This window comes from Musca domestica, unplaced genomic scaffold (genome assembly GCF_030504385.1).
Source record: "Musca domestica strain aabys unplaced genomic scaffold, Musca_domestica.polishedcontigs.V.1.1 57, whole genome shotgun sequence".
In the NCBI taxonomy this organism is placed as follows: Eukaryota; Metazoa; Arthropoda; class Insecta; order Diptera; family Muscidae; genus Musca; species Musca domestica.
In genome coordinates this window covers 1,256,129-1,280,667 of record NW_026712358.1, presented here as the reverse complement: position 1 = coordinate 1,280,667, position 24,539 = coordinate 1,256,129, and the positions used below count along the sequence as shown (strand labels likewise).

Sequence of the window (24,539 nt, the reverse complement as noted above, 5' to 3'; positions counted from 1 at the left end):
TTTAAGAGATATACGTTTTAATCTAAACTTAAAACTCATATTTATTTTTTGGCATACATTTTCGGCAACACATTTGTTAAATATTTAATATTTTAACACACTGCATTCTCACTTTTTTTCTTTTCAAAAAAAAATTAAACTTAAAAACCAATTAACATACATAAATCTCATAAATAATTGTTGTTATTGTCTTTTACCCACTTTTACCCATTCAAACTGTTTATGCTAATTAAGTTTGAAAGCAACATCAAATCAGCAGATAAGACCTGTTGTTGGTTGAACGTTTTGTAAAGTGGAATTAAATTTCGCCCATACATGGGAAAATATAGTTCAATGCTAATTTATCAGCGTATTAGCGTAAAGCAGCCCACTCAAAAAAACCCCAATTCATTCATGCTGTTTGCGCTGTTCATTCACACTTGCGCTTGTCGGCACTAGCCACCATCATCATCGGTGAGCTTTTTTTTGCTGATTATTTCATCGGATCAAGAGTGGTGGTGGGCAGTCTGTGTGAAAAAGTTGTTGTTGGAAAAGATGATCTCGGTTACTTTGAGGCCCACACTGGACCACATTTCAAATGCCAAAGAATGCTAATAATTGTTATGGGATTTATGAGGAATTGTGCTTATGCAAGTGAAGATTATGAGTGGTATGATCAGCTGGTTCTAGGGCTATGTGGTTTTGCGTTTTTATGTACAACAATTAATGAGGTGGTACTTTAAAAATATTTTATTTTTTGGAACAAAAATCCAAAAAACAGCTTCTATTTTTCATACCAAAACAAGATCGTCAAATATGTGGTACTTCGTCATTGAATTCCGTAAGCGGGCATAACAACAAACCAACAAATCGAGAAATAACAAAGGTACACAAAAAACCTGTTGTAAAAGATATCGAGAGACACGGTTGTGTTGAATGTTCTTCGAAGGTAAAATTGTGCACTGAATGGGGGGAAAATCGTATTTAAGAGACTTCTAGGAGAATAGAAGATAATGCACACAAAAAGAGATATAATGCATATCAGCAACATGTTGCCGAAACATTACAATTTTCATCTTTCTCTTTCCTTCTTCATGCAGAACTGCTCACGAGCAACACTGCACTCATGACAAACAACAAATGGACAAAATGATCTCATTCGTATATTAGCGTCTATTACGTGTTATTACCTTGCTTCATCTTTGTTTGATTTTCTTTGTGGCTTGTTGTTAGTTCTTTTGTTTTTGTTTTGTTAACCGTTTTCACACTCCGATGATAGATAACAGGTGTTAATGATGTTAAAAATTAGAGTCTCTCTTCTCATTTTTACTCCGTATTTTCTTTCGTTTGTGATTGTGAAGGGGGCGCAAGAAGAAACGAAAGCGGAGGACAAGTGCAGCTGTTATAGAAATCCAAAACAAAAGAAGCGGGTCTTTATCGGCTCTGACTAAATTTGGTCAAGCGAAATAAATGGCCAACATCGTATATGAATCTTCTTTGGTCAGCCATTGTAAACCGGTTTGTATGGGTGTCTCTGCATCTCGTCGTTGAAGGCATCTTGTGAATGCGTTCCGACCGAAGAAGTGTATTGTTGGTGAAGCTGGCTACAAACGATCACGGTGGTCAAGTGCATGTTAACTAATTCGAATCCAGTTGACAGTTACATGGGGGTAAGTGGGGGCAAAAGAGTAGGTGTTAATTAGAAAGCAGAACAAGTGGCTGTTGATGACTTCAATTTCCTCAATGTGTTTCATGCTGTGAAATTGATGTTTTGAACACCATTATATTTCTATGAATGGAGTGTTTATAGTAGAGGTGAGGGTGAATAAGCGTGAAACAGATTAGAGAGGAAGAACTAAAATTACGATTTTTAATCTTTCTTTATTAACTTTAAATTTATTTATTTAAAACAGCACTGCTCAAATCCGTGTGCTAGCACATGAGTCCAAAAGAGAGATTATTTAAGAGAAAACAAAAACTGCACCCTTCTTTATATTTCAAGCATTTCAATTGTTTTCAAACTCCGATGTTGTCCAACATTTTTAGTAAAGCCGATTTAAAAAAACAAAAACTGTTTTTTTTATTATGTAGAAAATCAAAGAGAAATTGGTCTGGTGAGTGAGGTCTTGTCTTTCAGCAGCGCAGATTTTAAAATATTGTTTAAAATTGTTAACAATTGAAATTATTAGATTAAATATAAGTAAATAAAAGTTGATATGTTTATGATTTCAATAAGTCATTCTCATTCGGTGGAAGTTGAGTATGTTCAATATTGAACTCTTGAATGTTTTCATAACATTCAAAGAAATTAATGTTTTGAACTTTTGGGATCGACGAAGAGTATCGAATTTTACGATACGTTTCGAGGTAATAACTCTAATTTAAAATACATATTATTTGTAGTTATGTTAAATATTTTGTCGCAAAAAGGAATTTATTTATTTGAAGAATTTATCATTTTATTCCACATTTTAGTGGATACTTTATTTTTTTTTCTTTTTCCCCAATTGTACTGGGGAATCACAAGACACAAACCCAATACCTATTTTTGTAGACTTGTAAATGATTTCTAATTTTTTTTGACAATACATATTTTAAATTTTATATTTTCAATGTTTCACTTCAAACAATTGAAATCAAATTTCTTAAAAGCTTTTCCAAGAGGTAAATAGGAAAGAGCACACCCATCAAGATTACGTGATTCAAGAGGGGTCATATGTTTTGTTTTGATTACATCCATGCAATTATCCAAAAGCATGGACGACGCAGTAAGTGAAAATAATGAGAAGAAACCTTTTAGCAACATTTGCTGCGACACATGTTTCTCTAAACATTTGTTGCTGTGAGTAGTGAATAGCTGTAAATAGCAATGACGCCAATTAAAACCGATGCTCCTAAAAGTATACCTTACATTAAATAATAAGATTTTATTGTCTTTTCAGAAAAACGTTTCAATGCCCAGAGCAATTGTACAACGCCATCTCCATCCACAACTTCGACGGCTGCTAGCAGTCCAACAGGTGGCAGCACAACCAGCATCAAGGGTTCGCCACCACTTAAGAAATTCCAATTGAATACCAGACGCATAGATGGCAAAACAACACCCATAAAAACTCCCCTGAAAGGTAAGAGGAAAGGCGCTTGAATTTGTCAGCATCGTATAAACTTGAAATTGTCTGTGGATTAAGGATCTTGATCTTTATTAGGCACTAGCTCGTAACCTATGGTTTAAATTTTTTTCGATGGTGATTCAATTACTTTTATAAATAACCCGCACCCATGTTATACAAGTCGTTGGGTTGGGTGGAAGTCTAAGTTTCTGCTAGGTCCATTCTTTTTCATTTCTTATTCTTGCGTTGAACCAAAATGTTTTGGATTTGTGTGCTATTTTTCTGATTGTTTCATTAGAAGTTTAAAACAGGTTTTCGAATCGATGATATCAGTTGTTCCATACTCTGTGTGTGTGTGAAAACCGAGCACTGGACAATAAATACGAGTATAAATCAAATACTTTCTTCTTTTTGCTATTATTATCGCTATACGTATATATCTTTCTTTATCTTGTCTTCTTTTTATGGCCTTACATCCGGTTTCAACGTTTCTTCTGTGTGTTTCTTTTGATCTCTTTAAGCGTTGCTATATTTTGACTTTCTTATTTCTTCGATGACATATGACTTATTGTTGGGTCGTTTGTTTTGTTGGATGCTTTTATTTGGCCGCTTGCAAATCTGAGGTGTTGTTCGGTCCGATGGCCAACCAACAAGTCTAAACATTCATCATTTTTGTTTTCTTTGTCCAAATTGCGTGGCGTTGTTTAATTTGATTTGCTATTTCTAAATCATTTTTTATTATCGTAAATTAACACATCAAATCAATTTATAGTTGCCGACATGCAGACGTCCAACATAGGTTTGACGTTTTAATAGATTTGTGGCGTTAGTTGGTCAGCGTTGGGTTGTGCGCTAAGTGACGATGTTAGATTGTGTTTTTGTTTGGGATGTTGAATACCGTGTCTGATTTTAATGGAAGCATTCTAATCAATACTCAATCACATCTGGTCACTAGGAAAAGGGGTAATTGGGGGGGCACATGTATTGCGGCTATTAAAAAATAAAAGAGACGGCTGTTGTTTCTTGATTTAGATTTGCCATCAGAAAGCATTTTGGTTTTTCAATTGAAAATGGCCAAAACATAAAATACACTGATATTGGTTTAGCATATGGCTTCCAATACTAACTATTAGCATAAGTTGGTTAAAACAGATCACATTGGATGTGTTTGTGTATTAATTTTAATAACTTTGTGATCATAACTTTTTAAAAAATCTTATTTTTTAGAATATGTTGTTGCAAAATGGTCAGGCAGAATATGTTTAAGAGCGTTTAATAGCTAAATGGCATAGTCATTAATGAACCTAGCATTTGCGGAAAAAAATTATTGTATGCATTGGGGGTTTTTAGAAAGTAACCCAATATTTTAAAGGAGTTTTCTAAAAAGTGTCTCATTACTTTTTAGCCAAATCCGTTCTTAGGGTACGGGAATACTTCCTGTAAAAAAAGATTCAAAAATCTTAGTTTTTTAGTTTTCCCTTGAGTTTTCTTTTGAGAATTTGCTCACCTCTGGCTTACATTATTTAATGTTATATTAACTAGTTTTTGGGCTTAAAAATTTTCATGACAAACCACATCTATTCAGCACGGTTTATTTGGTGTGAATAAAGTAAACTTCCGTGATGATTAGTGGGAATTTCCCAGCACTTAAAAGTGGGAATTTTCCAGCATTTAAAGGTGGGATTTGTAATGAAAACAAACTATTTTGTAATTGAAGCCAAAGCTAACAATTGTGTATCTGGCTATTGAAAATATGCATTATTTTTTGTATAATTGCATACACACGATTATGTAAAGTTGTATACTTACATCACACATATGATCAATGACATTATTTTTAAATTTATTATATTTCCATTGGTAAGGAAGCCGTTGAAAATATTTCAGATTTTTCTGGCAATTATCTGCGAACTATGACAGATCGCTTTAACTTTTAGTCAAAAACAATGTAAAATTAAATTTGGAAATGTGCTCTTAGCGCCCATTCATCAAATCATATCTTTATTTTTTTCTAAAGACTGTTGAAAACTGTTGCTCTTTTTTACTTTTGTTTGATTCTTGCTGGTGTTGTAAAAACGCACAAAAAAAATCATTAACTTATTTTTAATATGCCGAATTCACTGAATCCACTGAATTCAAATACAAAAGCTTAAGCTGTTATTAAACATTGCCTTAGTTGTGATGGGAATTCACAGAGATATTGAAAGGGGGTGGATTTCGAATTCATAGAAGAATTTCGAAGAATTTGACATTTCATATTTTAAGCGGCGTTGCTAAAATTATACTTTTTTTTAAGAATCTTATTTTTTTAGATTAATTTAATTTTCATAATCAGTAATCCAATATCGGTTTTTGCAATATTTTCGTTTAAAGCTGCCAAAAATCATAAAAATTCCTCAAACAATACATTCCCAAATTACTCTCAATTTTATGGTGGCTCTGCTAAAAGATTTTCTCAGAACGTATTTCGAAAATTTTAAAAAGAACGTTCTGTTTCAATCCCATGATAACGCGTTCGCATACCAATTTTTACTCGGTTAACCGTGTTAATTGAGCAAAAATAATAATTTTAACGTATGATTTCAATATTCAAAATTATTTGTATTCGTTTTCAATTGTTGATTCAGATGAAGATTTATATGTAAATGTACTTTAAGATACAATATCACAATATAGATAGATGTAATCATCTTTTTGGATTTTGCAAACTTACGATTGAAAAATAATAATTATAATTTTCAAGCTATATTAAGGGCAAGTACGAATATTTGAAGTAAAAATATAGCGTTTATTGGCCTTTATGCATAAGTTGGCAACTTTTTTCTTATATCAAAATCAGATCAAATTTTTCCTGGGACACAAAACTTCTGACTATCATCTTAAGTTTTAATGTTAGAGCGTTGCAATTTGTTGTTGAAAGACAAATAATTGAGTTGCGGCCAAACGGTTAAAGCTTCGAACCATAGTTCAATTATATATTATATGTGTGTCTTCCATTTATAAGGTAATCATTTCAACTTTAAAAATCGTATAAAATATTTAACAAATTTTGGTGCAACCTTAATGTAAACACACAAACCGTGGCTAATTGTTATAGGCCGTTTTCTTTTATTTATTCGCATTAAAAGTAAAAGTTACAGAAACAAAAACAAAAACACAAGTAAAGCTGAAAATGGAAATGCTTCGTCTGAAATGGTTTTAATTGGCTTTTTGCTTTGCAGTAACGATAAATAAAAGTAACTCTCTACACACAATTAATGGCTAATTGAATAACGCAACAAATGCAGCGCCAGCTGGAGTTGGGTTCATTGGATGGATCGCTTCAATCCCGTTCATCCATGTACTCGAGCCGCAACTAATAATCAATCATTGACATCATATGTATGTGTGTGTATGTTTCTTCTTTGCGATTAAATGGGTGGGGACAGACAAACCCACTCCCCGGGGGAGAGTCACTTGGTGTTAAAACAAATGCCAATTTAATTTCAGCAACTTAATCTGTGGCTATTCATTTTCAAATACTAAATTAATTGGATAATGAACATTTTAGTTTATTTAAAAATAACTGACCGAAAAAGGACAATTGGCAATGAGCTCCTCTCATAACAAAGTTGTCAAATGTGAAGAGCTGTCTGTTGGCATCCCATTACTTCGTTAGGAAAATGTTTGATTGCACTTATCCGCACGGGACAATTCATTGGCTGAAATGCTTTGCAACGACAATAGTGTTGTAAATTGTGCCACGCAATATAAATGCCTGCAATGCATTTGTTAAACTTTTATTTCAAACTTACGAACAAAATGTCATTTAAAGCTAATTACTTAAACTAAGACGGGGGGTTTCCACCTCTCCGCTCACCTTCTATGAGTCCATAGGAATAAGTTGTATTAAAACTAGTAGTACTCAAATAAAACTCAGTAGTAGCTCAATGAACGCAAGTGAGTATTTTAATTATAACTTACTTCCTAGACAGTATTGTTTTAAAACTGAGGATCACATTCGCTGTTATTCATTCGAAGGATGTGTTTTTTGTGTTGTGTCCAAGCCATTTTGCAGAAATATCAAATGCGACTGGACCAATTGGAAGCGGTTTTCCCCCTCTTTGAAACCTTCCCCTTGAAACCTACCAGAGAATTGAATTAAAACGTATATTGGATACTGTTTATGGTATTTAGTCCTTTGAATGATTTGTTTCGGGTTTTCAATGATTTGCCCCATTTTTCAAACATACATATCCTACGTGTGTGTGCTATAACATTTGCAAAATAATTGTTTTCAATATGGAACGGTTGTCTTTGTACAAGAATATTAGTTAATCACAGTACAATCAACGCGCTCCTGTAAATTAGGAAGCTTCATGGCTTGATATTTTCTAATTTGATGTGAATGGACCAATAAACAAATATGTAAATGGTATGTCCCTCAAAAAACCTAAAATATAATATGTGGAATAAATAATAACTATTGTGAACACCATCCACGATAAGATGACGTCCGTGTGTAACGACTCAAACACTTTTCGGTGACGCCTTAACCGTATAAAAGTCTAAGTTGATTTTGTTGTGTTTGTCTCTATGTCGCTTGGTCAGTCAGCATGCTAAATTCAAACTTGAGACCTATTACGTTATGAAAGCCTTTGAAATTTGGAACAATAGTGGGTATTGGCTCTAAGATCACTGATATTGAAATGAATCTGCCCTCGTTGAGGCAATCCCACCATTGAACGGTACGACGTAATGATCATATTTATTTTTCAGGTTTTAAGAGTCTATTTTGGTTTAGCAGCCGTATTGCAGTTTCCAGCTTCAGCTCTCAATAGGACTGCCTGTAGTTTGACAATTTTTCAAAATTGGTTCAGAGTTTGTTGATATTTTGTGATCTTAATAGCTACAACATACAAATACAAATATTTATTGGTAACCGGCAAAAAACTATCTGGCAAAATATTCAGTACTTTCAGGTATGAACACCTCGACCCAGTATCGCCATTCCAAATTGTAAGAATTTAGAGGAAATCTGAATTCCTATCACTGGTTTTGCTACAAAAATGTCTAAGAAAAAATATGTTTAAGAGCGCTTATTATAATATCTAAAAAAATTTAAGGATTGCGCTAAAACGTATCTCATTTGGCTTTTTGGGAACGGGAATACTTCCTGTAAAAAAAGATTAAAAACATGTGATTTTAGTTTTCCCTTAAGTTTTCTTTTGATAATTTCCTCACCTCTGGCGTACATTATTTACTATTATATTAACTAGTTTTAGGGCTTTTTCAATTTCATGACAAACCACATTAATTAAGCACAGGTTTGTTCGGTGTGAATAAAGTAAACTTCCGTGATTATTAGTGGGAATTTCCCAGCATTTAAAAGTGGGAATTTCTTTTGTAATTTTTTAATGAAAATAAAGTATTTTGTAACTGAATCCAAAGCTAACAATTGTGTACCTCGCTATTGAAAATATGCATTATTATTTTTTATAATTGTATACACACGAGAATGTAAAGTTGTATATTTGAATCACACATATGATCGATGACATGATTTTTATACCCTACACCACATGGTGATCAGGGTATTGCGTCTTTGTGCATTTGTTTGTAACAGACAAAAGGAAACGAAATATATCTGCATATAATCACATTCTGAGTCGTTTTAAGCATGTCCGTCCGTCCGTCTGTCCATGTATTTTTGTAAACAAAGTTCAGGTCGCACTTATTGTCCGATCCATATACAATTTCGCACAAATCATTTGTTTGACCCAAGGACGATCTCTATTGAAATTGGAGATAATAGGTCAAAATTTATTGTAATATCAGCCCAAATGCGATGGAACCAAATTGAGCCTAGAAACAACTGTGCTAAATTTGATCGAAATTGGTTCAGTTATAGCTATAGCTCCCATATATACTTTTCATCCATATATCAAATACAGCTCAGAAAAAACTTTGCTAAATTTTTGTGGAGATCGGTCCAGATTTGGATATAGCTCCCATATATGTCTTGGTCCGATTTGCCTGTATACAATTTCTACTTACATTTACACAGCGATGGCATAGGCGGTCAGACGAGTCCGAAATCTACCGACATTGTAAGCAGATGCAAGTGCGATGGACACATTTTACGATATTTGTTTTGTTCTTTAACTTTAATATGGATTTTATTTCACAACGCGATAGCTATACGACTCATCTAAATCGGAAGCTAGTTGTATGCTATTAGCCACTGTTTTTTCATTTTTTCCTATTGACAAAGTATTAAATTGTAATGCATTCCGTAACAAATACTCAAATACCTTTGCCAAATTTTATCGAGATCGGTTTGGATTTGGGTATAGCTCTCATATATATCTATATCCGATTTGAAGTTAATGGTGCACCAAATGGGTAATACAAGCCCAAATTCAAAAGGCACAAATGTATCGGCAAATGTAGTAGGATTCAATTCAGAGGAGGATATTCCTCTCATATATTAGTTCCTTTGGACCTTAAATTATAACTATAATTATAGTTCGTATGATTTAATTCTGTCAGATTCCCCATAAAAACTTTTATTTGTTATGTGAAGCTCTATAAATATGCAAAGTGGTGTAGGGTATGATAATGTCGGCCCGCCCGCCTTTAAGACTTTCTTTACTGGTTAAAATTCTTGTATTTCAATTGGTAAGGAAGCCCTTGAAAATATTTCAGATTTTTCTGGCAATTATCTGCGAACTATGACAGATCGCATTCACTTTTGGTCGTAAACAATGTAAAATTAAATTTAGAAATGTGCTCTTATCGCCCATTCGTCAACTCATATCTTTGAATGTCTCTAAAGAAGGTAAAAGTAAAAGTTTAAGACTGTTGCTAGCCCATGTGCGTGTTGCCTGTTTTTTACTTTTGTTTGTTTCTTGCTGCGTTGGTGTTGTAAAAACGCACACAAAGAGATCATTAACTTATTTTTAATTTGCCGAATTCACTGAATTCAAACACAAAAGCTCAAGCTGTTATTAAACATTGCCTTAGTTGTGATGGGAATTCACAGAGATATTGCCAGGGGGTGGATTTCGAATTCATAAAGGAATTTCGAAGAATTAGACATTTCACATCATAATCGGTGTAGTGTGTTTGATTCATCCATGTTGCCATACCTTCCGTATGACAACGTATCATACTGGTTTACATATTTGTCCAAGTTGGCATACCTTCTGTATCCAACTAATAGTATGCTTTTACTCAAGTTACAATACATTCAGTATGTAACTTTACACCCTCACTTTATTGAGGTATGTTGTCCGCACTGCTCCGAGATAGTAAGCGTGCATTATGCTTACAAAGCGTTTTCCCACGCTCACTTTATTCTTCATTTATCTTAAGTTAATTTTTGTAAGATAACATTATTTCAGTTCTAATTTGAATAAAGTAAGGGGAAGTCGCATTTTGCGGCTTCCCCAACAAAACCAAAAGAGTTTTCATTTCATGGCGATCCTGCCAAACAAAAAAAAAAACTTTAAAATCTACAAAAGTGGTGCACCATGTATAATGTGATTTCGGATAATCTATATATATTAAACGCTTAAACTATGGACCAGCAACACGGACCGTGCCAGCTCGTAAATTATAAATAGAAAAGAGAAAGAAAAATGCCTCGGGTTTGCTAAAAAAAGACAAAGAAACAAGTGATTTGATTAATGATCCTTGTTTAAGTATCAATCGAAAAAGGATTTAACAACAACAACAACTATATGTGAAATTCAAACAAACACACCAAAAAAAAAAAATGATTTACAAAAGGATGAATGCCAAAAAAGAAAAGAAAAAAAAATTAATCATTTGAATGTGAGAAAGCAGAAAAAAAACTTTGCTCAGAAAATATCAAACAAAACATAAAAAAATCTTCAAAAAACAACAAGAAAAAAAAAAACCTAAAAACAACACAAGGAAAAAATAAGAAAAAAAACTATTTTTTTTTTTGTTAGTTGAAACAAGATAAAAAATTGAAAAAAAGTAAATTCAAACACAAAACAAACAACTTTAAAAAATCCACAAAAAATCGTAATATGCCATTTAAAAAATAACTTAAAAATGCAACAAAAAACCAATACAAGGTTAAAATATAATTTTTTTTAAATACAACAACAAAAAAAGAAAAACGTTGACATAATAAAACAAAAGCTGCATGTGACTGATTCTGACATTCTCTATTGTGAACAACAACTATCAGCGAAACACCACATAAACAAACGGGGTCTTGAGATTTCCGAATACACGTATGTGCAGAAGCCAGTATTGAATGAAAAGTTAAAAGAGAACAAAAAGGAGCTGTACACTTTCACTCTCCCAATCTTCTGTCTCTCATCGAGAACAACAGAATTGAAGTTAATCCAAAAAAAAAAAAAAACAGAAGAAAGGACGAAATTGGCGAAGGAAGAACAGTGAAAAAGTAGAGAAAAGGAAAGCGTTCGTCTTCATATTCCATATATTGCAGATAATTTTTACAAACAAATACCATAATGCCAGAAATTCGCAAATGCTGTATTGTGGGATGCCTGTCGAGTTCTCGAAGAAATACACCAACAATATGAAAATCTATATCTAAGAAAATAAACAAAACAAACAAGCAACTACAATAACAGGTAACCCCCTTTTGTTTTTAAGAAGTGCAACAAGGATAATATCGACCACCCACACTAGCAGAAAAATAATGTCCCCTTAAAATTATTATTGTTAAATATTAACTTAACACAACAGCAACACACATTTTAGTTCTAGTTTTAACCAAAAAACTGCAAAAACAACCCCTATACATTATTAAATGCAAATAATTAAAACAAAACACTTATATTTATATAATATATACCACGACAACAAAGGCAAACTATATAAAAAAAAACAACATTTATATATTTATTGTTTCCATTCTGTTTTTGTTTACATGCAATATTTTTGGCGTTGCCTCCGAATTTGATAACATATAATCGGGGATACTTGAATTGATTAATTACATTCAGACAAATTCAACTCAAACATAAATATCATCAAATCTATAAAATCTTTATCAGCTTGGTTTTACATTGTTAAACAATGGGTGGCTCAGAATCTAAAATAGACAAACCGAATGCCAATGTAGTAAATGACATTGTGCTTAAGGTTGAGCATCCTACTATTTACTTTATTATAATTATCGCTTTACTAGCCGCGCAACTACTGGTAACACTTTACCAGTTGCATAAAAGGGCATTGCGAAAAAATTATATCAGGGCTGCTTCAGTCGGAAACGGTCTTGATAAGGTTTAAACTGTGATTATTATTCTTTGCTGAGAAAAATTTATATTTTGTTTATTTTGGCTGGTTTGTATATATTCAAGCACTAAAAATAATATATACTTCATTTCATTTCTTTGATTGTCGCCCTAACCATGTTAAAATCCAGTACCCCACATGGACTGGATAGAAATACTCGCAAGGGCAAGAGCACTCAAAGAAAACAAATTTAACAAATCATACAAATGTTTAACGGTAGACAGACCGATAAAGGTAGAAACCTTAGAAAAACATTATAGAATATTGTTTGAAAGTTTAAATGAAATTAGGATACTTTTAAATCGGTGGTATGACCGACTAACACCTGCTCATCAAATTGCAGCTGAAGGCTTTTTCCTGGACGTTAAAAATAAACTAGGCTCACTTTTAGAAAAAAAGGGTTTAGAAAATAAATTACCAGACTCACTTAAGGAAGAGGTAATTTATTCACTATCATTTGAAGATAAACCCATTTTAGAAGAAAATCAAAAGGATAATGAATCTTTAAGCAAGACATTAAAAAGTTTATTTAAAGAACAGGAAGAGCCAAGAACTAAAATGCCTCAATCAGCAACAGAATTTTTAAGTTTGGCCACAAGATCCATACCAGATTTTGATGGTAAACCGGAAAATTTGCAAAGCTTTATAGATGCTTTAGAATTGATAGATTCTGTGAAAGAAAGCCACGAGCTTATTGCCGTCAGAGTTATAAAAACCAAACTGAAGGGCACATCAAGAAATCTAATCAGTTCGGAATTAACAATAGAGGATATAATTAAGACTCTAAAAAATTCTGTTAAAGGGGATTCCGCTGAATTGCTAACAGCAAAAATAATGAATATTAAACAAAATAACAAATCGGCAAACACTTTTGTAGCCGAAATTCAAGAGCTGACAAAATCATTATCTACAGCATACCTTGCAGACGGACTCCCAAACAAAACGGCAGATCTGTATGCCACACAAGTAGCTGTTAAGGCTATTACAAAAAACGCTTCCAATGAAAGGGTCAAACTAGTCATGGAAGCCGGTACTTTTTCAAATTTAAATGAAGCGATAAGTAAATTCATAAACACTAGTACAGAAGTGAGTGCAAATGCTTCAAGTATAATGTATATGAATTCCAACTCCCGAGGGAAAAGACACGGCCGTGGACGTAACCACGGACGTGGTTATACTAACAACTATCAAAGAGGGACTGGTCGTAATACTGGTGGCAATAATGACGGTAATTTCAGAGGGAATGGTAGGTCAAACTATTACAACAAACGCGGTAATGGAAACCGAGAAAATAGTCACTGTATGAGGTGTACTAACACCCAGGGAAACGACCAAGTCCCCCGAGATCCCACGGGGGAACAAATAATAGACTAGATACTCAAGTATCAAGTCATCACATATACAATATCAACCTCAACCTGAGTAGCTATGTGATTTTACAAACAAAAGTATGCGACTCACCAGTCGTATTCCTTGTTGACACTGGGGCCGATATCTCCATAATAAAAACAACAACAATATCTAATGCTTATTTCAATAACCAAACAACATGCAAGATAAATGGAATTGGTGACTCGACAATAGAATCCATTGGGACCATAGACACGCATTTAATAGTAAAAAAATTTTTAATTAGCCACTCCTTTCATGTAGTTCCTGAAAGTTTTCCGATACCCTGCGATGGAATCATCGGATTGGACTTCATACGTCGGTACAATTGCCTGTTGGATTATACTCATAACAATGAGTCGTTGGTCATTAGACCACCTAATCACAACATTACAATTACAGTGCCATTATATGATGCCCCAACACCCGGTTCCATCTCACTACCATCTAGATCGGAAGTAGTGAGGAAAATTAAACTTAATAGCCCTCATGAAGTGATTCTGATACCAAATCAGGAGTTATCAGAAGGTATTTTTATAGCGAACACTATAGTAGAAAGGAATAATGCCTATGTTCGCATTATAAATACCACCAGCACAAACGTGTTACTAAAAAATGTTCACATTGTAACGGAAAACTTATCCGATTATAGTGTTATACAGACACAAAACACCCGGGACGATCGTAGTGAACAAATACTGAAAAGGCTAACAAAAAATTTTCCTGATTTTGCAAAAAAAAGATTTAACTGACTTATGTACTGAATTCTCAGACATTTTTGCTTTAGAAACCGATAAAATGTCAACTAATAATTTTATAAACAAGAGTTCCGAGTAATGGATGATACCCCTGTTTATATAAAAAATTATAGAATTCCACATACTCAAAAACAGGAAATCAAAACTCAGGTTGACAAATTAATACAAGATGATATTATAGAGCCATCATTTTCATGTTACAATAGTCCGGTATTATTAGTACCAAAGAAATCCCTTCCAGGTAATTCTGCAAAGAGATGGCGACTAGTTGTAGACTACAGACAGATTAATAAAAGGTTAATAGCGGACAAATATCCCTTACCAAGAATCGAGGATATTCTAGACCAACTAGGTCGAGCAAAATACTTTTCCTGTCTGGATCTAATGTCTGGATTTCATCAAATAGAATTAAAAGAGGAGTCTAGGGATATAACTTCATTCTCCACGAATGAAGGATCATTTCGCTTTAAACGTCTCCCTTATGGAATCAAGGTAGCGCCGAACTCCTTCCAAAGAATGATGTCAATAGCATTTTCTGGTCTTACGCCTGAACAGGCATTCCTGTATATGGATGATCTCATTGTAATTGGATGCTCTGAGAAACATATGATGCAAAATCTGCGGGATGTCTTCACGACGTGCAGAAAATATAATCTGAAGCTGCATCCTGATAAGTGTATATTTTTCAGAAATGAAGTAACCTTTTTGGGTCATAAATGCACTGACAAGGGAATTCTTCCCGATAACTCAAAATATGAGACAATCCAAACATATCCTACCCCAAAAAGCGCGGACGAAACTAAAAGATTTGTTGCCTTTTGTAATTATTACAGAAGATTTATACCGAATTTTGCAGAATACTCTCTGCCATTAACAAAACTAACTAGGAAAAATGCAAAATTTATTTGGACTGAAGAGTGCCAAAAATGCTTTGAGTATTTAAAGAATTCACTTCTAACCCCAAGAATACTCCAGTACCCCGATTTCAATAAACAATTTTGCATTACTTCCGATGCAAGTAAATATGCATGCGGTGCTGTTCTAAGCCAAGAGCATAAGGGTGTACAATTACCCGTGGCATATGCATCAAGGTCCTTTACCAAAGGTGAAAGCAACAAATCCGTAATTGAACAAGAACTCGTAGCAGTACATTGGGCAATAAAATACTTCAGACCATACATATATGGTACAAAATTTTTGGTGAGAAGTGATCACCGCCCATTGACCTACTTGTTCTCTTTGAAGAATCCATCTTCAAAATTAACCCGGATGAGATTAGACCTCGAAGAATATGACTTCGAAATACAATACATAAAAGGAAAGGACAATTGTGGAGCCGATGCCCTTTCCAGAATTGATTTTGACCATATTAAGAGTACAAAGAGACTCTATATGGTAACAACGCGGTCTAAATCAAAGAAAGACCAAACACAAAAAGACAAAAAATTAACAAGCGTGTCAGACATTCCTAGGGTCTACGAACCACTAAATGCAAAGGAGGTAAAGAAAAGTGTTCGCCTAAAGTTTTTTCTCTCTGGTACAACTCCAAAGTGTATCCTTAAATACGGGAGAAAAACTTTAGAAAATGTAAAGATTGATGACCTTATTACTAATGGAAGCTTTGATCTAAGTCAATTCATTCCTAGGTTGGAAAAAATAACCGGTAATAAGGGAATATTCAAGTTGCAACTCTCATTAAATGAGGATTTATTCAATATGATTCGAATCAATGATTTCAAAAACTGTGCGAACCAGTTATTAAAGAAACTAACAATAGCGTTAACGCCAAAATTAGAGAAAATATCTGCTGACGAGCAGAAAAGAAAACTCCTACAAACGTATCATAATGACCCATTATACGGAGGTCACCCTGGCATCAAAAGAATGTCAGAAAAACTCCGCAATAAATATCGTTGGAAAGGAATGTCTAAAGACATCAAAAACTATGTTAAAATTGCAGTAAATGCCAAGAGAACAAGTCCCTTAAAAGGACGAAAGAACCTATGTGTATAACGGAAACGCCAGCAAGTGCCTTTGATATTCTCGTTATTGATACAATAGGCCCATTTATTAAGTCAAACAGCGGTAACGAATACGCAGTAACAATAATATGTGATCTCACCAAGTACCTGGTAACTATACCAGTACCCGATAAAACGGCAAAAACAATAGCTACGGCAATATTTGAAAACTTTGTACTTACATATGGACCAATGAGAAAAGTTTTAACTGACAGAGGAACTGAGTATAAAAACCAGACCCTGCAGGAACTTTTTAATATGTTGGATGTGAAACATGCTCCCTCAACAGCATACCACCATCAAACAGTTGGATCCATAGAAAGGTCACATAGGACATTTAATGAATATATTCGTTCTTATGTGTCATTAGAACGAACGGATTGGGACGAATGGCTTAAATATTTTACATACTGTTTTAATACTACTCCATCAACAATCCATGGTTATTGTCCGTATGAATTGGTTTTCGGCAAAATTCCAAATATCATTGATTCTATTGGTTTTAACACTGTAGATCCACTTTATAATGTTGACTCTTATGAAAAAGAAGTGAAGTACAGACTCCAAATGGCAAGACAACGAGCTGCCAAAATGATTACTCAATCAAAATTCTCCAATAAATTACAATATGACAAAACGGCTAATCCTTTACACGTACAAATAGGAGATTTAGTACTAGTAGAGAATAATGGCGGCCATAAATTGGAACAATTATTCAAAGGCCCCTATTCTGTCGAAAATATAGATTCTAATGGGAATTGCACGCTGTCATCGTCGGACAGAAAAAGTATTGAAGTACATAAAAACCGTTTAAAATTGTTCAATGCATTAAGCAATAACTTGAATTAAGAACAAAAATATTGAAAATATTGTTTTTTTTTAACTGCCTTTTAAATATAACTCTGCCTCTAAAATATACGTATATATAAATTTAGCATATACATACAATAAATTATAAAACTTACATAAAACATAGATAACTGGCCAGTACCTATGAAAATATAATAATATAATACATAGTAATAATATAAAAACATACATATATATAGTAATACATAGTAATAATATAAAAACATACATATATATAGTAATACATAGTAATAATATAAAAACATACATATATATAGTAATACATAGTAATAATATATAAACATACATATATAGCAATAATCTAAATCTACTTTAGATCATTTAACTTTTCAATTCGACTTAGTAAACTAATATATAAGAATACATCTATTAATTAATAAAAAAATATGTATATATGTAAAATAATGAAAAAAAAAAAACATATTAAATCACTTATATTAAAATTTAAGATCCCACAACAAAATTTTATAAAATTATATTTGAGTTTTACAAATCATAAATTATATTTTATAGATATCGTTTAAGTTCAAAAAAAAAATTTTTTGCTATTTTTCGTTATTCTCATGTAATAATTTTTATTTACTACAACATATATTATAGAACAAAAATTGTAACCGTATTAAATAAGTAAAGTTAAATATATATGTAAGCATTAGTCTTTATACACAAAAAAAAAAAAACAAATATGAGTAACTTGTAAACATTAAACGTAATTTTAAAATAAACCAGAACTAAATTTAAATAATGCCAGCACTGACTGTTAATTGTAAATTTATGTGAATAAAATTCATGAATTATAAAATTATACGAATTAAACTCAACTAAGAATAATCAACTTAAACCGTTGATTATTCTTTGTTAAAAAGGGAGGTGTAGTGTGTTTGATTCATCCATGTTGCCATACCTTCCGTATGACAACGTATCATACTGGTTTACATATTTGTCCAAGTTGGCATACCTTCTGTATCCAACTAATAGTATGCTTTTACTCAAGTTACAATACATTCAGTATGTAACTTTACACCCTCACTTTATTGAGGTATGTTGTCCGCACTGCTCCGAGATAGTAAGCGTGCATTATGCTTACTAAGCGTTTTCCCACGCTCACTTTATTCTTCATTTATCTTAAGTTAATTTTTGTAAGATAACATTATTTCAGTTCTAATTTGAATAAAGTAAGGGGAAGTCGCATTTTGCGGCTTCCCCAACAAAACCAAAAGAGTTTTCATTTCATCGGTGTTGCTAAAATTATACGCTATTTTGTTTCGAACATGACAATTAAATATAATACAGAAGACTGTAGTCCTGAAATGGATGAAAGCTATACTCAAATGGTTGGTACAAGAGAAAAACTCAGAGGAATGAGAGATTACAAATTCTAATCAGAAACGGACATGTATTTATTTATAAAATTTCAGAAGAAATGATTTTCAAACATTTTTATAAATTATCATGCTCCCAAATTAATATGTCATAAGTAAGGTGGCACCCCGGTAGAAAACCATTACAAATCAAATTACTCATCCTGTATTTGAATAAGGACAATACACGCAAACAAAGTAGTTTTTCGTTGGTCAATAAAAGTCGTGTATCAGCCTAACAATAACTTCTTATTTGTCGATTTTTTTTTGCCCAAGTAGTAACTAATTATTTTGTGTGATATTCCTTGTTAAAATAATGCCGGGGAGTTCTCTCAAAGTGTTCTTCTTTGGGGCTTGGACGAGCCTAAATTAACGCATAAATTAATATATATTTTATATATTCTCCCCCTTCTATTGTTTTTCAATGACGCCATATTCGTTATTTACAAACTCGAAAATGAATACCAAGAAAGTATTAAATTAATTCGATTTGGGAACGAAAACATATAAATTTCCTCCAATTAATATTTTGCGATTACGGCTGGTCAGCGATTGACTGTACGTTTCCTTTGATTTTTTGGCCGATTTATAACTTCCGGTTTAGAGAGCGAAAATTTTAATTACGAAAAGAAGCAACCGAAACGTGCAAAACAATAAGGGTTTGTTGATACCTCCATCATTACGCAGATATATTTGTTATTGGTTGGTCGGCTGAAATGTGGGCAAATGCCGGTGTTTTGTTTCGCCTTTTGTATTTGTTGTTGTTGTCTTTGTTGTTTTTGCCACATGGAAGTTCGCCGTCCGTATTACACTTTACATTATGTGTGATAATAATATCTGTAAGTCCACACACGCTGGACACTAATGCGGCTACCAGGTTCCATCCACCCAGTTAACACACGAAGAAGAGAAGCATTATTGTCTGTCCGTCTGTCTATCTGTCGGTCTGTATGATTTTGCCACCATGTTTGGTTGTTGGCATTTTGTTATGGTGTTTTAGGTCTTGTTGCTGACGACTTTGTTTTCAAATTTGTTATTGTTTTTGCTTTTTCTGTTTTTGTTTTTGTTTCCATGCTCGCTTCTTCTTTGCGGTTTATGCTTTTAGCCATAAATACGATGAGCACTGAATAATATATTTAGAAAATAGGTAGAAAAATATAAAAAAAAGAAATAGCAACTCGATGATAATAAAGCTGGTGATGGTCTTTATTGGCAAAAACTATGCTCGATTGCTGCTGCGGGCCGTGACACAGTAGGCCACATTTTTATTCTGGCCGAAGAAAATAAATTAAAAAAGAATTTAACATATTTATGAATAAGAAAATGAAACAATTAAGGAAGGGGCAGAAATCGATTGATACCCTTCACTACTATACATTTTTATTAGCTCTATGTTTTTATTGGGACTTTTTGTTAAGTAAATCATCCCTACGGGATGATCTCTATTGAACGTGTATTACGCCTTTAGAGCGGTTGAACTTTGAAATTGGATGGAAGACGAATATGCTTAGAATGAAACGGATGTTAAATTCATGTTTTATGAGCTTCATGAATATTCAACATTTTGATCCGTTGTGGGGGAGGTACCAGAAGGAGTGGACCTATATATCCACACCAGCTCTTGTGTTAATAAAAATATTCGCATGTGTGAAATTTAAATACAATCGGACTTTTATTTCACTTATATTGCCGATTTTCGGACCTGACCTAGGACTGACCTGTTTGAATGATCCTTTTTCTATCCATGAATGTTTGAAAATCTAAGTTTGAAAATAATATTACGATGTACAGAGATTGAATCACGCACTTTTGACCGTACTAGATGATATGTGCCCTCTGTAGTCATATGACTGTGGGTCATATGATAAGAACCTCAAGACTCCGGTTTGACGTGGTCAGAAGGTGACTCTGTATGATACCTAGCAGAAAGTTTTTCTGTTTAAGTAGCGCAAAACATAATTTGGTAGAACAATTTATTGGTTAATGTTACGTATCATAGCCTGTATGACCGTAAATGATGTACATAAAGTACTTGGTACAACTCTTATCTGAAATCTGAAATGGGAAATACATTTGGGAGCTTCATCTAAATCTGGACCGATTTAAAATAGGCTGGGACGTACATAGCTTAATCTAACTGTGATGGGGAAAACGTGTTTAAGATCAACTCTACCTCATATTATTCTCGGGTGCTCTAGTGCAGGCGCAGGTTAATCCCATGATGTACTATAGTCCGTTAAACATAATGCCATCATGTTGGCCGAAACTAGCCCATGGTGCCAATGTGGATCTTGGCATTATTTTGTGCTTTTTTCTAAGCACGGTTCCATGCGCTTGAGAAGTAGCGGTAAACTGAAACTCTATTGTTAGTCGTATTATTAGCGACGGTGGCGGCGGCGGCGGCGTCGATGATTGTGTTGTTGTTGTTGTTTGTAATTTGGTCGTCTTTGTTGGGGTTGTGAAGAAGCTAAGCAGCTTTGCCCGCAAATAGTCCGTCATTAGTCGCGGCTTCAAATAGACGCTTGCAAAAACTCGGCAGTTGGCCATATCGAACGAACGAAGAAGCAAAAAGCGGGCATTAACGAACGTCTGGAGTGAAATGAACTTGACTGACTGTCGGACTGACTGACTGATTGACGACGTAGACTGTTGTTTGTGAGAAATACGTAGACGTTTTGCAAGAGTATCGAACAAAGGTTGAATACATTATAATCGTACAACGTGAAATAAAAAGTGGTAAAAGGAAACGCTAAAAAAGTTGTGATGCAAAGTGGCAGCTGCGACAGCGGTAGCAACAATAGAAACAGTAACAGTGTAACAGCGTTTAGACGGCGACAACAGTTTGAAAGTCACTGAAAAGTAAATAAACACTTGTTTTGGCCAACAAGGGTTGTCTCATTTCCTTTTGGCCATTTTAACAAAACTCTCTTACCAAGAGAAGAGTATCGAATGTTTGAGAGCGAGTTTCTCTTAATGCACTGAAGGAGTCTACGAACCAGACAGGCAGCTGAGAAAAACACCCCTATTGAGGACACAACTTATTGCCCGTAAACAAAAGTGATTTCATCGAATTCTACTCTCTTCTCCCCACACGGAGTCACACAAACACACAGCCACACACACGCACTTGCATACCCCATTGAGCAACAGCCAAAACAGAGAACACAAAGGAATTTGGAATTTGGTCAGAACCGTGGTGCTGCGACAACATGGGTCTCAATGATTTCGTTTCATTATTCTATGGTTCAGCACAGAGCCTTCACACGTCATCGAGTTCCTCCGTGGTAGCAGCAACAACAGCTGCTGATGGTGTTCCGAATAGTGAATTCAAGAAAACAAAAACTCTGGAAATGTTGAAAAATCATAAAAATTCAAAATTGCCAAAACTAAATGAGTTTTCGAGTGATAAGAAATTTTCGCGAAACATGACGTTGACGTCGATGAAAACACCACAGCAAAAGGGAATCCGGTGTGGTGGAATTGGCATTGTGAATTGCGATGGTATGAGCAAGAGTGGCAGTGGTGACATTGGCGGTGGTGTTGGTGGTGGGATTGGTGTAACAAAGAATGTCAGTGATAAAAAGTACAAAACTCTGGGAAAATCTTCGCAGCATACTCCATCGACGAATGCTAATGCCAATGCACCTGCGATTGCGGCTGCATCGACTGCACCACCGCCAGCTTCAGTCTCGGGCAGTACTTCGTCACCAGCCTCAGCAGCAGTCTTGGCCAAATCTTGTAGTGGCAGTGAAATGGACCTGTTCAAAGCTCCCGGCGGCTTACGCAAAAAGTCATCATTTCTATGGAACTCTTTTCGCATGCCACGCAAACAAAAAGGAGGTGAGTCACGTGAGATGAAGATGAGGTAAAAAAGTTGCAATATCCAACGCCACATAAAAAAATAATTGTGAGAAAAATCAATGAAACAAAAAGAGATGTGAACATTATGTCGCCAATTGTTTCCTCATAAACGGTGGACTGGAATGATGAATTGTGTGTGTGTGTGACTAATGACTACTAAAGTTGAAGTTGGGTTGGTGTTTTCTCCAATTCTCCAAGATTTAAAGTGTAAAGCGGTTGTAGTGCTAAAATTTATAGTTGGAAGTTGTTACAACTTCCAGATGCTCCGCTGAAAAAGAAAACAATTAAACAATGTGTACAATCTCAACGCTTCCATAGTTGGTTATTTCTTTAATAATAACTGGCCCATATTTGCGAGTCTACTACCACCACCACCAGCTACCGTTCATTATTCTTTTTTCTTTTTTGGTTTTTCACCACAAATTTACTACTCTTTGTTGTTTTAATGGTGGCAGTGAAATCTCTTTTATTCTTTTTGTCTATTATTTTTAGTTTACTTCGTGTAGTTGATGTTAGTTTCGTTACCTGAATTCGGTTTCTCCGATATACCTGTTATTTCCGAAAGGAGAATAGAGAGTATGAGGTTGTTTTTTTTTTCATTAATGCTATCTACCATCTTCCTTTCATAACTTATTCCCTTATTCCTTATGAATCTCAAGTGTTTGTTCAATACCAACATTTGATTGAAATAATTCAATTGTTTCGATTCTATCCCGGATTATCTGCGACTTATCATGACTGGTTTATAGTTAAGTTATTTACGCGGTTCTTGAATACACTTATATACATTCAAATATGTTCATGGGTCGTTGTTGGATATGCAAATGATTTCATAGAATTATTGAACAACAAATATGTATGTTTGGAACATTGTTAGTTCGCGTGGCATGGCACTTAAATCGCGTTCGTTAGCTTCATTAGCCTTAGATAGAAGTTCTACGAGTTCTTTTTTAAGCTATTCACTAGTCTTGTAGTTAACGTATTCACAACAAAGTGACACATTTTTTACTTGTCATTGCTCAAATGCTTCGACTACTGTATATGCGGATAATAAATATTCTATTGTGTTTTTTAATTATTATGCATTTTTTTCAACATTTTTCAAGTTTGTTGAATACTATTATGTGACCACAACCCCATTTGCGTTATGTTTTAATCAAGATATAAACATGTGCTTTTTCGGTATGCGTGTCCACCCTCCAGAATATTTTCGCGATAATATTCGGCATTTATTCTGATGCCACGGTCGATTAATACGAGCGAAGAGCGACCATCTGCTGTTATGGCGGCCCACAACGCTTGAGTTCTGGTGGCCAACCGAAGGTTCACATTTTCAGCTGACCTCTTTGGCAAGTAAACACGATCATTTTGTTTGTTTACAAACTGCTTGACAACGAATGTTTTCTCATTGGAGCTCATCGGAGAAAACCAAATTCGGCAGTTCACCACTTTAGGCCAAGCGAAGCAACTATTTAGCTCTTTTGAGTCTTTTTTCTTTCTGTTGCGGAGTATGTTCTTGCACTTTTTGAAATTTCAATGGCTTTACCACGAGCTCATTTTTTTCATGTTCATCGCACGAGCCAAAACAGTAAAAAAATGTTGGAAGAACAACTCAAAATATCTAATACCGGACGGGATGTTATACAAGGGATATACCAAAACGCTGATATTAATTTGTTGGGGAAAAGTAGTTTTTTGCAATAGTTGCACATGTCCCCTTTCTTATTTTAAACAACTCTAAGCTTATGTTTCACGGCAATTATATAAATTTTCACCTTTTCAGATAATGTTATGGAACTTCTGAAAAATGCATTCGAAAATACCAATATTTAAGCAGTCAACAATTTCAAAATTGAGGATTCCTCTTTTTCCCCTCTTCATGAGGTCATGTAAACAGTTCCAGATTTC

The 24,539-nt window shown here is 34.1% G+C and overlaps 1 protein-coding gene across 1 annotated transcript in view; it reads left to right on the top strand.

Annotated features, from left to right (window-relative positions):
• The window catches only part of LOC101893382 (serine-rich adhesin for platelets), a 119,129-nt gene that overhangs the window by 65,633 nt on the left and 28,957 nt on the right, over positions 1-24,539 (top strand). Inside the window, exon 5 of the mRNA XM_059128663.1 lies at positions 2,922-3,104. Coding sequence (XP_058984646.1) covers positions 2,922-3,104 — 183 coding nt within the window. The remainder of the gene's footprint in view (positions 1-2,921; positions 3,105-24,539) is intronic.